The sequence below is a fragment of the Panthera uncia genome, chromosome D4, assembly GCF_023721935.1.
Source record: "Panthera uncia isolate 11264 chromosome D4, Puncia_PCG_1.0, whole genome shotgun sequence".
In the NCBI taxonomy this organism is placed as follows: domain Eukaryota; kingdom Metazoa; phylum Chordata; class Mammalia; order Carnivora; family Felidae; genus Panthera; species Panthera uncia.
Genome location: NC_064807.1, coordinates 85,173,641 through 85,185,625, shown reverse-complemented (window position 1 = coordinate 85,185,625; position 11,985 = coordinate 85,173,641). Strand labels below are relative to the sequence as shown.

At 58.1% G+C, this 11,985-nt stretch overlaps 1 protein-coding gene and 1 long non-coding RNA gene across 2 annotated transcripts in view; both read left to right on the top strand.

Moving 5' to 3' along the window:
- IER5L (immediate early response 5 like) overlaps positions 1-2,091 on the top strand; it is a 3,211-nt gene extending 1,120 nt beyond the window's left edge. The window contains exon 2 of the mRNA XM_049630010.1: positions 1-2,091. This exon is cut by the window's left edge and continues 34 nt beyond it. Coding sequence (XP_049485967.1) covers positions 1-687 — 687 coding nt within the window. The 3' untranslated portion in view covers positions 688-2,091.
- A 5,360-nt stretch (positions 2,092-7,451) lies between these two features.
- LOC125922326 (uncharacterized) lies at positions 7,452-11,361 on the top strand. Its single transcript, XR_007457691.1, has 2 exons — positions 7,452-7,831; positions 8,297-11,361. It is a non-coding gene; the product is annotated as an uncharacterized LOC125922326 (long non-coding RNA).
- Positions 11,362-11,985: the final 624 nt, after the last annotated feature.

Here is an 11,985-nt window from a genome sequence, read left to right as displayed (position 1 = left end):
CCGCTGCAGCCGGGTCCTGCGCCGCTGCCGCCGCCCGCGCCCGCCGCGCTCTGCCCGCGGGACCCTCGCGCCTCGGCCGCCTGCTCCGCGCCCTCCGCGCCCCCAGCGGCCGCCCCTCAGGCCGCTGCTGGCGCCTCCCCGCCCGCCTCCCCGGCCCCCGCCTCCTCCCCCGGCTTCTACCGGGGCGCGTACCCGGCCCCCTCGGACTTCGGCGTGCACTGCAGCAGCCAGACCACCGTGCTGGACCTGGACACTCACGTGGTGACCACGGTGGAGAACGGCTACTTGCACCAGGACTGCTGCGCCTCCGCCCACTGCCCCTGCTGTGGCCAGGGCGCCCCAGGACCCGGCCTGGCGTCCGCCGCCGGCTGCAAGCGCAAGTATTACCCTGGCCAGGAGGAGGACGAAGACGACGAGGAGGACGCTGGCGACCTGGGAGCCGAGCCCCCCGGGGGCGCCCCGTTCGCCCCCTGCAAGCGCGCCCGCTTCGAGGACTTCTGCCCGGACTCGTCCCCGGACGCGTCCAACATCTCAAACTTGATCTCCATCTTTGGCTCGGGCTTCTCGGGGCTGGTGAGCCGACAGCCGGACTCCTCGGAGCAGCCGCCGCCGCTCAACGGGCAGCTGTGCGCCAAGCAGGCGCTCGCCAGCCTCGGCGCCTGGACTCGAGCCATTGTCGCCTTCTAGGGACCCCCGAGGGCACGGGGACCCGGGGCCCCGCGGGGCTGGGGCCAGACAAAGACTCGGCCAAGGGGCGAGAGGAGGGAGCGAACGGGCGCCTGGCCACCCGGGGCTGAGCTGAGGGCGAGCAGGGGGAGGCGGCTGATGTTTTATAAATTGTAAAAAAAAAAAAAAAAAAAAAAGAAAGAAAGAAAAGAAATCTATGATCTTGGACTTTATTTTTGCAGAGAGAAAAAGCGCCTATTTAAGTATGCTTTGTGTTTCTCCTACTCTTTTTTTTTTCTTTTTATTGTAGTGATTGCAGTGGTGTTTAGCGAGGAGCCAGCCACGTGAGGGAGGGCTGCTGCCCGGAGGAGGTGCCGGGCAGCCGGGGGCGAGGCAGGGCGCCCGGGCCGCCAGGGCGCGCCGGGGGCGCAGCGCAGGAGGGCGCGGGGCCCGGGACGCCGATTCCAATCAGTTGTCAGACCCGGGAAGCCCGGCGCTCGGTTCTCCCGAGTTCCTCCATGGGGTGAGGAATGGGTCTTGTGAAATCCTGAGCAAAAACAAAGGCAAACTCTCTATCTCCGAAAGGGACGTTTGGGTCACATTTCCTCTCCGGGGGCGGCCTCCAAAGTTCTCAAAATGAGAAGGCAGAAATGAAAACACTTCAACTTTTTTTTTTTTTTCTTTCCCGGGGCGGGTGTCTTGAACCCCTCCTCTCCCCGCCCCTCTGGCTCCGTTCTCTTCCCCTCCTCCACCCGTCTCCCGGACTCGGGGGGTGGCGCCCGGCACCCCGACACTCCCGGACACCGTTTGGGGAAGGGGTGGGGGGCGGGCACGGCGGACTACATTTCCCATCATGCCCAGCACTGCGGTCCTCACTAAACAAAAAAGGAAGTCGATTCCTTCACCTGGATCCCCGGCGGCCCCGAGGGAGGGAGGGGCCGGGACCGCCGACTGCGTTGGAGACTTTTCACTAAGTTCCCGGTCAGATGTGGTGTTTGTGTGTGTGCTTCTAAGTTGCACTGTCCTAGTTCAGGCTTCGGTTGCATTTCATGAAACCAGCATTGTTCGAGGCTGTGAGAACCCTGTCCTGTGTCTTCAGCTCGATAGATTTTGTTTAATTTAAAGCCTTTTGTTGTAAAAAGGTGGGGTTCATCTGCAGCCCCTCTGGTTCTCTGCCATCAGCTCCATGTGGACCCCAAAACAAGTTGCCAACCCTTCCTTTCTTGGCCCTTCTCCCTCATTCTTCTGTATTTTTGTGCATACTGAATTGTATATCACCGGGTAAAACTGTTCAGATGATTTGTTTAAATTTATAATCTTAATAAAAAGCCGATTATAGAGGATGGTGGTGTCTTGTTTTCAGATCGGCCTGGAGGTGGAGGGGAGGACGGAGGGAGGTAGGGAGAGACCCCTACCCCCATGCAAATCTCAGCTCTCCGGGGCCTGGGCGGGCGGGATCTGCCCACATCCGCAGGGCCGGGGGTGGGAGAGGGATTGGAAGTGCGGGATGTGGGTTGCTGGGGACGTTAGGGCTGCGCGCCTCCCCGGCCGCCTTCCCCAAAGGGCCCGGCCCCCCCCCCCCCCCCACGGGAACGGCCGCCCCCCGGGGTCTCCAGCAGGAAGCGGAGCCTGCCTTCAACACATTTCCTGCCCGGCCTGGAGCGCAGGGCCTGGTCGGCCTCAAGTCTAAGCCCTCTGCGGCCGGGGAAAGCAGCCTAGGGACCCTGGGGGGGGCTTTCTGGGCCACCCACACTCCCCGCCCCGCGCCTCCGCCCGCTCGTCCGCACGTCTCGGGCTGCAACTTGGGGAAGTTTTTTCCTTTTCCTTTTTTTTTTTTTTTTTTTTTTTTTAAGTTGAGTTTGTTATCACTGCTCGGTGCCACTTGGTGGTGTGCTGGCGGCGTCTCCCTCCCTCCTCGCGCCCCTCCCCTCTCCCTCCCGCCTCCCTCCCCCCCGCCTCTCTTCCCTCCCCAGTGGATGGAGGCAGGAAGGCTCCAGGCGCGCTCTCCCCTCTGACCACCTACGGAATGACCTCAGAGTGGGAGAATGTGCCAAGGCCCCGAGGAAGCTCGCGTTCTCCCCACTGGAACCAAATTCACATCTGGAGCCGCGGCTCCGGCCCGGGGGCGCGCGGGGGTGGTTCCAGCTTTACAAATAGGGGATAGGAAAGAAAGACTGAGAAAAAGAAAAAAAGCCAAGTGGCAGCTTGCTGTTTGTTTGACAGTGTCTCTCGGTGTCCCTCTGGCTCTGGCTGCTCTCCCCAGTGCTCTCGCGCTCGCTCTCTCACCCCTGCGCTCCCCTTTCCTGCGCAAGCCACCCCTCCGGACGACTGGCGCCCCCACCCCCCTCCCCCCGCCCCCTGCTTCACGCCTCCAGCAGCGACTGGAGGGGCTGCCGCCGAGAGGCCCCACCCCAGCCTCTGAGAGGAGGACGCACGGCAGTCCCAGGGGCCCTCTCGGCTTCGGGTCCCCGTGTCGCGCGAGGCGAAGTTCTCGGGGACACTCCAGAGCGCGGGGGGCCGCGAAGGTCTGCGATGGGGGTGGGGGAAGAGAGAGACCACGGAGGCGTGAGTTGCGGGGAGGAACGGCACCTCCACCCCAGCCCCCCCCCAACCCACCCACCCACCCAGGGCTGTTTTCTCGGCCTCCCACGGGAAGAGTCTGGAGCTGCTGGGGAGGGGGAACAGTGCGTCTCCCCGCTCCCCATTTTCTCCCTGCTGCACAGGGAAGTAGCAGGAAAGCTGTTTGATGCACGGTTTTGCTTCAATCCACCAAGCCAGTTGCCAGAGCTCCCCCTAGCGCCACTTCCCGGGCGCTGCAGCGGCTGCGGCTGGGAGTGGGCGAGGCACAGCCGCCAGCGGCGGGGCGGCCGGGGGGCGGGGGGCTGCTCCGCGCCCACCTGGGGCTCAGCGCCCGGGCCGGAGGCAGCCCCGGCTGGAACGGGAGCCCCGGGCCGCGGGCGTCGCCACTCCGGGCCCGCGTCGAGGAGGGGGCACGTGGTCCAGTCGCCTTTGTTGGGAGCGCGGACCTGGGCACGGGAAGGGACCGGCCAAGGGGCTTGGGATCCTGCCCCCCACCCCCCCACGCCCCATCCGTCGCCCGGAGGCCTACGGCAGAGGAGTGCGGCTGGTAAGCTGCCAAACAAGAGCTGTGGACCCAACAGGATCCCAGGACCAGCGTTCCCCTCCCTTTTTGCCAGGTTTTCTGAGCTTCAGCAGTGCCAGGAGCCTCAAGCACATGGGGTTCTAACTGGTGGAGGGAGGCGAATGGAGGGCGCTGAGAGCCCCCAGAAGGGAGGTACCCTCCCCCCCCCCCTTATTTTTTCAGGACTCAGGCATCCACGCAAAGGGTTAATGCCCCGAGCATAATAGGCAGTGACCCAAAACACAACCCACCGGCGATCTACCGGCTAAGATATTCCTTACAAAACATTTGCACTTGCTACTATGCTGCCCAACACACGGGGGTGCGGGGAGGGGGGCGGGGAGGGAACCACACCCGGCCACACTGTCCCCAACACAAGACGCTCTAAGCAGCATCTTCACTCAAACCCCCAGGGTACTGCACAGCACGCAGCATGCCCACCCAGAACATCCTGAGAGACTAATATTCCCGTGCGTAGCACAGACTGAAAGGCTGGGGGGGCTGTGGAGGATGCCCGGTTATGACAGTCCCCGGGAAGGGGGAAGGGGGCAGGCAGGCGGTCCATCCAGAAGTCCACAGACCCAGATCCACAGACAAGCCCCTCTTTCTCCAGTAAAAAAAAAAAGGCCAAGCCAGACCCCACAAGAGCCCCCAGGCAGGAGTCGGGGTGCTGCTTGGGGAGGTAGGGAGACCCAGGGAGTGATGGGGTGGGGGGCTTCCAGAGCACAGCAGCTCTGGAAGCCAGAACTCCAGCAAACCTCTCGCTCATTCCCCTAGGTCCCCCCCCACCACCACCACCACATGCAAACACACACACACTTCCCCCAGCTCCTAGAACACCGCAGATCCTGCTGCCCTTGATACGTGGTGTAGGGTTGAGCCAGCCTCCAAGCGGCGCTCCCAGCAACATAGAGCTGCTGGGATGACAGTCCAGATCCTCAGGGAGCTCCAGGCTGCCCTCCAGAGAAGCCAGGGGCTGGGGATGCCCAGGGTTCCCAAGAGAGCCACTGTGCAGGGTGCTGAGATCTGAGTGCTTTTATGGAGTATGCATGCGTGTGTGGGTGGGTGGGTGGGTGGGTGTGTGTGTGTCCTGTGACATTCTTCTCTGCACTTGAGATTCCCACTCCCCGACTACAGACCCACTTCTCACTACAGCTATAGACGGCAGCTGGTGGTTTCCCATCTCCCAGCTTTGCCACCCGACCGAGACTGTCCTCTTACTGTCGTATCCCAAGCCTGTGTTCTGTCCCCAACCTGGGGCCAGGGTAGGAGGGTGGTTGGTAGCCCTCACGGGAAGCTCCTGGGCAGAGAAGGGGCGCTCTTCTCAAGGAGGGTGGTACCCGGTGACAGACCAGAGGTGTCCAGAGAGAGGGGCTACAAGCCAAGCTAAAGGAAGCTTTTAGCTGTGGGGACTTGGGGAGACCCAGGACACAGGCATGGCTGCTTCGGGGCTTGGTGACCAAGTGCAGCCAACACAGCCCTGAGGAAGGAACATTCTCCTTGCTCCTAGCTCCCAGCCAGGATAAGGAGGCTCCAGGGCCATCTGGTGCCTCCCAGGTTTGCCACTCGGGGAACCCCCAGGGGAAGGGAGGCTGCAGCCCCCAGGGCAGGGGGGGCAGGGTTCTCCCAGCAGGCTCCGCGGCAGGGATAGTGACCTGGGCCACCGTTGTGGGGCTGAGGGCAGCGAACAGCCAGCCGCAAGGAGGCCGAACTGGAAGAACTTGGCTGGAACTCCTGTGTGGCCCTTCCAGGCACTCCCAGATACCACTGCAAAGGCTTTGAGGGGAAGCTGGGGTGATGAAGGGGTCTGGCCAGTAGGGATGGAGGGGGAAGGGCCATGCTGAGGTTATCGTGCCCACCTTCAGACACAGACACGCAGCTGGTGGGGTCTGGGGACATCGTCGTCGGGGGGCGGGGTACAGGTAACATGATCTTTTCTCACATGCAGGTGAAAAAAAGGCTGACTAGAAGCTCTAAAATACTTGTGATTATTACTAGGTGCGGACTTTACAGACAAGCTTTGATCCTTCATACGTTTCTAGATTTTCCAGATTTTCTGCAATGAGCACGTATCACTTTCGTATATTTAGAAGAAAAAACTAACACTACATGTGTCGGAGAAAAATGTGACGTGACAGGTGCTGTAATCGATGTACGGACGGCATGCTACGGAGCAGGGCGGGGGGGAGCCGCTGTATTCAGCCTGTCTGGGCCAGGCTCCCCCCTGACAAACAGAACACGCACCAAAAAGCCTTGATTCACCAGAATTCGCCCTCCTGCGCTCTGTCTTTGTTAAAAGAAGCCTGAGACAAAAAAACGACAGCTCATCTCGAGGCTGTCGTTGAAGAGGCCTTCTGGAGGGAGCCTTGTTAATTCTCACCTCTGACCCCTGGCCCAGCTCCACCCCGTCCGACCCATCAATCATCACCGAATGATTCGCTCAGAGTTGCTAGATTACCTGGAGAGGAGGGTTGTAAGAGGCAAATGTGCTTGAGGAACGTTTGCAGCAACTTAGGCCAAAGAGCACTGGACCAGGAGTCTGGAGACCGAGGGGCAGGCTCTGGGTTGGCCACAGGCTTACCTTGAGGCCTGGGCTGAGTCGCTCTCCTAGCAAGCCCACATTCCCTCACCTGTAGGGATAGAGTTAACGAGGAGAGGAGTAGGGGCGCCTGGGTTGAGGCAACTTAACTTAGTCGGTTAAGTGTCCGACTTCGGCTCAGGTAGGTCATGATGTCGCGGTTCCCGAGTTCGAGCCCCGCGTCGGGCTCTGTGCTGACAGCTCAGAGCCTGGAGCCTGCTTCCCATCCTGTGTCTCCCTCTCTCTCTGCCGCTCCCCTGCTCGTACTCTGTGTCTCTCTTTCTCTCAAAAGTAAATAAGACATTAAAAAAATTAAAAAAAAAAAAACAACCCACAGCCACCTATAAGCACGGTCATCTGCCTGTTTCACTCATTCATTCAAAAAATCCATGCATTCAGTCATTCACATATTTATCGAGGACCTCTAGGTGCCAGGCAGCGAAGACACAGCCGAGAACAAGACAGACAAGGGCCCTGTCCTCATGGAGCTTACATTCCAGTAGGGGAGACAGACAAGAAGCAAGGGAACCAATAAACATTAAGTTACGTGTTACAGAAAAATAAAACAGGGCCAGACGGACTAGGGAGAAGGGGGCGTGGCACCGCTTCCGACCCAGATGGGTCAGCTGGATTAGTCAGTATCGGAGAGGCTCTGCGGTGGTAACAAATCAATCCCCAAATCTCGGAGACCTGACACAACGAAGATGGATTTCCTGACCGTGCAAAATCCCGCTAAACTGACGATTCTCCGAAGGCTGCTGTCCTCCACGAGGCGACTCAGTGATTCAGGAGTACAGAGTCCCGCAAGGGCCCTTCATCACCTCGGTCAGGAAGCGATTCCCCTCGGGGCGCCCGGGTGGCTCAGTCCGCTGAGGGACCCACTTCGGCTCAGGTCGTGATCTCCCGGTTCGTGGGTTCAAGCCCCTTGTCGGGCTCCGTGCAGAGCCCGCTTCGGATCCCCTGTCTCCCTCTCTCTCCGCCCCGCCCCCGCTTGCACTCTTTCCCTCTCTCTTTCAAAAATAAATAAAAAACATTTAAAAAAAAAAAAAAAAAAAAGGAAGTGATCTCCCTCACCTATACTCACAGCCAATTGGCCAGGATTAGTCGCAGGAACTTGCCTAACCGCCAGGGGCCCGGCAAGGGCAGTGCTCTTGGGGGCCTCGGAAGGAAAGGCAAGGCACAGGTGGTGGGGCACTAGAAGTCTCTACCACAGCAGCCGGACAAACGAAAGAGCAGTCCAGGAGGCAGCAGCAGCACAAAGATACACAAGAGCGACTTCGGTGTGTGGGAGGCCCAGGAAGACAGCTCGCGTGGCCGAGGCAGAGGGCAAGGGGGTCAGTGGCAAGAAATGGGACCAGAAAAGAAGGCAGGGACGGGAGGATGCGGTTATGACCCACGAAGGAACTTGGAGCCGCGTCTGGCACAGAGCAAGCGCCCGAGAAATGGTATGATTACTGGCGTAGGAACTTCCTTCCTTTCCCCAGGTCAGTGGGGGGAGGGGCAGAGGGAGGAGATAAACCAGTACAACCACAGTCCGGGTCAGTTTCCCTGGTCCGGACCAGTTTCCCTGGTCACGCTGGGCAGGCTGCGGCTCCAGGCCAGTTGGAGCTCTGTCCCTCCTCCTAATGGATGGAGCCCCATAGAGGCGGGCATCCAAGGACCCTCAGCAAAGAGGGACGGTGGCAGGGTTGTCCCAGGGCCGCATGAGTGTTCCTTGTGGGACATCCCCTCCCTGGAAGTTGTAATACCAGATGAGCAAAGGTGGGCCAGCACACCTAAGGCCTGGCAACCGAGGGCTTCCCGAGGCCACCCCCACCGGGGACGCCCGTCCGGAGCCCAGCCTTGCGGTTCCAGTTCAGCCTCCAGAGCCACACGGGCCGGAGTGCAAACTGGGTTCTGTCACTTTCTAGGGAACAACAGGCTCTTCACTTCCCCTCTCCAAGTCTCCAGTCCCCTGTCCACAAAATGAGGATGTGCACGAGAACTCACCTGTGCAGTGAGCCTTCTAGAACACCTCACCTGGTATACAGTAGGTCCCCGATAAGCAAGAGTTTTGATACTGTCACAACTCAGCTCTGCACAGATACTAAGCTTTCACTGCAAGATGCAGGACAGGCTTTCTACTGACTCTACTGACTCCGAACAAAATTGACGATCAAAGAATTCTGATGATGTATCTTTTTCAAGAGAGACCCACACTGAGATCTTTTTAACTCTGAGGCCAGGGAAGGAGCGCAGAGAGAGTGCCCCATACACTTTAAACTTTGTTGGATTTTGTGTGCGTGTGTCTTTCCATGATCGGCAGTCATGTTTTCAAATATGCTAGTCTCCAAGAAGGTGCCTCAATATCTTCAAGGCCTGGCTATACCCGACAGTCAACATTTACCCAAGGTGTGTTTAACAATTTCATTCAGGATGTAGGCTTGGTGATTGAATGAATGGATGGATGGATGAGTGGATGGGCTATCCGTCCCATTCATTTCATTTATTTTTTTTTCAAAAAAAAATTTTTAATGTTTATTTTTGAGGGAGAGAGACAGAGAGACAGAACATGAGCGGAGGAGGGGCAGAGAGAAGGAGACACAGCATCTGAAGTAGGATTCAGGCTCTGAGCTCTCAGCACAGAGCCCAATTCAGGCTTCAAACTCACAGACCTTGAGATCATGACCTGAGCCGAAGTCAGATACTTAACCGACTAAGCCACCCAGGCGCCCTTATTTTTAATTTTTTTTAATGTTTATTTATTTATTTTGAGAGAGAGAGAGAGAGCACAAGTTGGGGAGGGGCAGAGAGAGAGAGAGACAGAAAATTCCAAGCAGGCTCCATTCTGTCGGCGAAGAGCCCAATGCGGGGCTCGATCCCACAACCTGTGAGATCATGACCTGAGCTGAAATCAATAATCTGAGGCTTAACCCCCTGAGCCACCCAGGCGCCCCCTAAGGAGTGGTTTAAAGGGAAAATAGTTGGTGAGAGATGGCCTGCCTTCCCCTAGCCAGGCCCTTCCCACCCCCAGTCCCCTCCATCTCTAACCCCTCCCCCTCTTGCCCCCACCCCAGTCATTTCCTGAAGTTTCTTGAACATTCCCACGCACCCTTCCCAGGTTTATTCCCCCACCTCCAGTCACCCTCCAGGACACGACACACACACACACACACACACACACGCACGCACACACAACCCAGGGTGGAACTTGAGGCTCTCCTTCTACACCCACATCAACCAGCCTGGGGAATGCTGGGAAGGCTGAGGAATAAAGCCTCCCTTTCTCCCGAGAAAGAGCTGGAGCTCTGAGACAGATAAAGGACCTGGCTGAGAACAGAAGAGGTCCTCGTGGGGAAGGCAGTTAGATCTCTGGCCTGCAGACATTCCGAATGGATGGACATCCTGTCTCTCCTTGGCCTCTCCTTCAGTTTGCTCTGGGGCGTGGGCAAGATGGCCACCGGCCAGGCCCAGCTTCACAGGCCTGTGACCAGTGTGGTCACACAGGGCCTCACGTTCAAAGGACCCCATGCTTGGGGTTTAACGCTCTGCAGCTGCTGTCTTGAAATCCATAACCATTTGTCTTTGAATCTGTGTTTTGTAAGTGACATCTGATGGGACAATGGAGCACGCGCCAAGAACTTGGAGCTTCAAGCCATGTGCTGTCCTGCCTCCTGCCACCTCCCTGCCTCCCCGGGACAGGTTCTCAGCTCCCCCTTACCCCCTGGCACCGTGGCCCCGCCTGGCCTCCCCCTCCACTGACGCCCTCCACCCTGGGTACAGGCACAGGGAGGGTGGGGGTCAGGTATCGGGGGTGTGCCAGCGGCCATCACTGCCCAGGACTGGCAGCATGCACTTGGGCACCCATGGCAGGGGTGGCAGGGTGCCTGGGAGGGTCTGCAGTATCCCCAAGCCCAATAGCACTCCCTGAAGCAGCTTTGTGTGGTCAAGGATCTTCTTCCTCCTCCTGTAGCCCTCCCGGGACTGCCTTGTGTTTGTCTTCTCTGACCAGCTCAACGCACCCTCGGGGACAAGCCACGAAATAAAAAATTGTATACTTTTGGCGATTCTGCACAGGAACGAAACGCTCTGGTTTTGCATTTAAAACCGCTATTGCACAATATGGAGATGAATGGTAAAATTCATGCTAGTCATTTAAATTTTTTATTTTTCTTTACTTAGAATGACATTAAGCAGCAAACAGAAGACACCGTGACAAGTTGGGAGAGAGCCTGGACAAGTAAAAGCGTTCTATGTACTTTCAATGGCACTTTTTCCCGCTTTTCCGGCAAAGGGCCCCGCATGTGGCTGGGCCCCACAAGGACACAGCTGGCCCTGCCACTAGCGTCCCCAGGACAACACCGTCCCAGAAGCCCAGCACAAGGGGCATCCACCCAATAGCTCCAACAGGAAGTACCACGGATCGCACTCACCTGCACAGCCTGGGTCACATGCTCATTTCTGAACCAATCACAGCAGATGAGGAGGCAGGAGCCCTCTGATTGGTCAGGTCTGGGCATGTGTCCATCCCTAAGACTCGGGGATTGGTCAGCCCACCTCAGTGCCTCCCCAAGGGGTGCTCCATGGGGAAGAGGGATTCCATTCCCAGAGGAATGGGGCGGGTTGTCTAGCCACCAACCCCTCCTCCCCTCAACGCTGTCCTCCCCCTACACACTCCTTATGCTCAGTTTAAAAGAGAGAACAGGAGCAGCTGGCTGGCTCAGTGGGCAGAGTGTGTGACTCGATCTCGGGACTGTGAGTTCGAACCCCACTTTGGGTGGAGAGATTACTTAAAAAACGGAATTTTGACGGTGCCTGGGTGGCTCAGTCGGTTGAGCGTCCGACTTCGGCTCAGGTCACAATCTCAGGGTTTGTGAGTTCAAGCCCCGCATCAGGCTCTGTGCTGACAGCTCAGAGCCTGGAGCCTGCTTCAGATTCTGTCTCCCTCTCTCTCTCTGCTCATCCCCTGCTTGCACTGTGTCTCTCTCTCTCTCTCAAAAATAAACATTTTTTAAATTAAAAAAACTGAATTTTGGGGGGGACCTGGTTGGCTCCGTCAGTTCAGCATCTGACTCTTGATCTTGGATCAGGTCATGATCTCATGGCTCATGGGTTCGAGCCCCAAGTCAGGCACACACTGTCCCTGCAGAGCCTGCTTGGGATTCTTTCTCTCTCTCTCTCTTTCTGCCCCTCCCCAGCTCACTCTGTCTCTCTCCCTCCCTCCCTCTCTCAAAATAAATAAACTTAAAAAAAAAAAAAAAAGGGCTTACCCTGGCCCCCTCCCCCCCCCACCCCCCCCCCCCCCCCACCACCACCACACTGCCCTTGCTCTCAGTCCCTTGAACTCATTGGCTCCTGCATCTGGAGAAAACAGAGCCTCACACAGGGAAGGTGCTCAATAAACTTCCATTGGCTCAACGGCCCCACTTCCTGTGGATCAGGCAGGCATGGGGAAGGCGGCTGTGAATGAACCCTGGCCTCCATCAATGAAACAGAGGAGGCCCGGGGGGCGGGGGGGGGGGGGGGGGGGGGGCGGGGCTCAGATGTGGAGAGGCAAGTGGGCGGTCTGTTTCCAGGAGGGGCTTCGGTGCCAGGATGGACACTTGCCCTGCGATGCAGG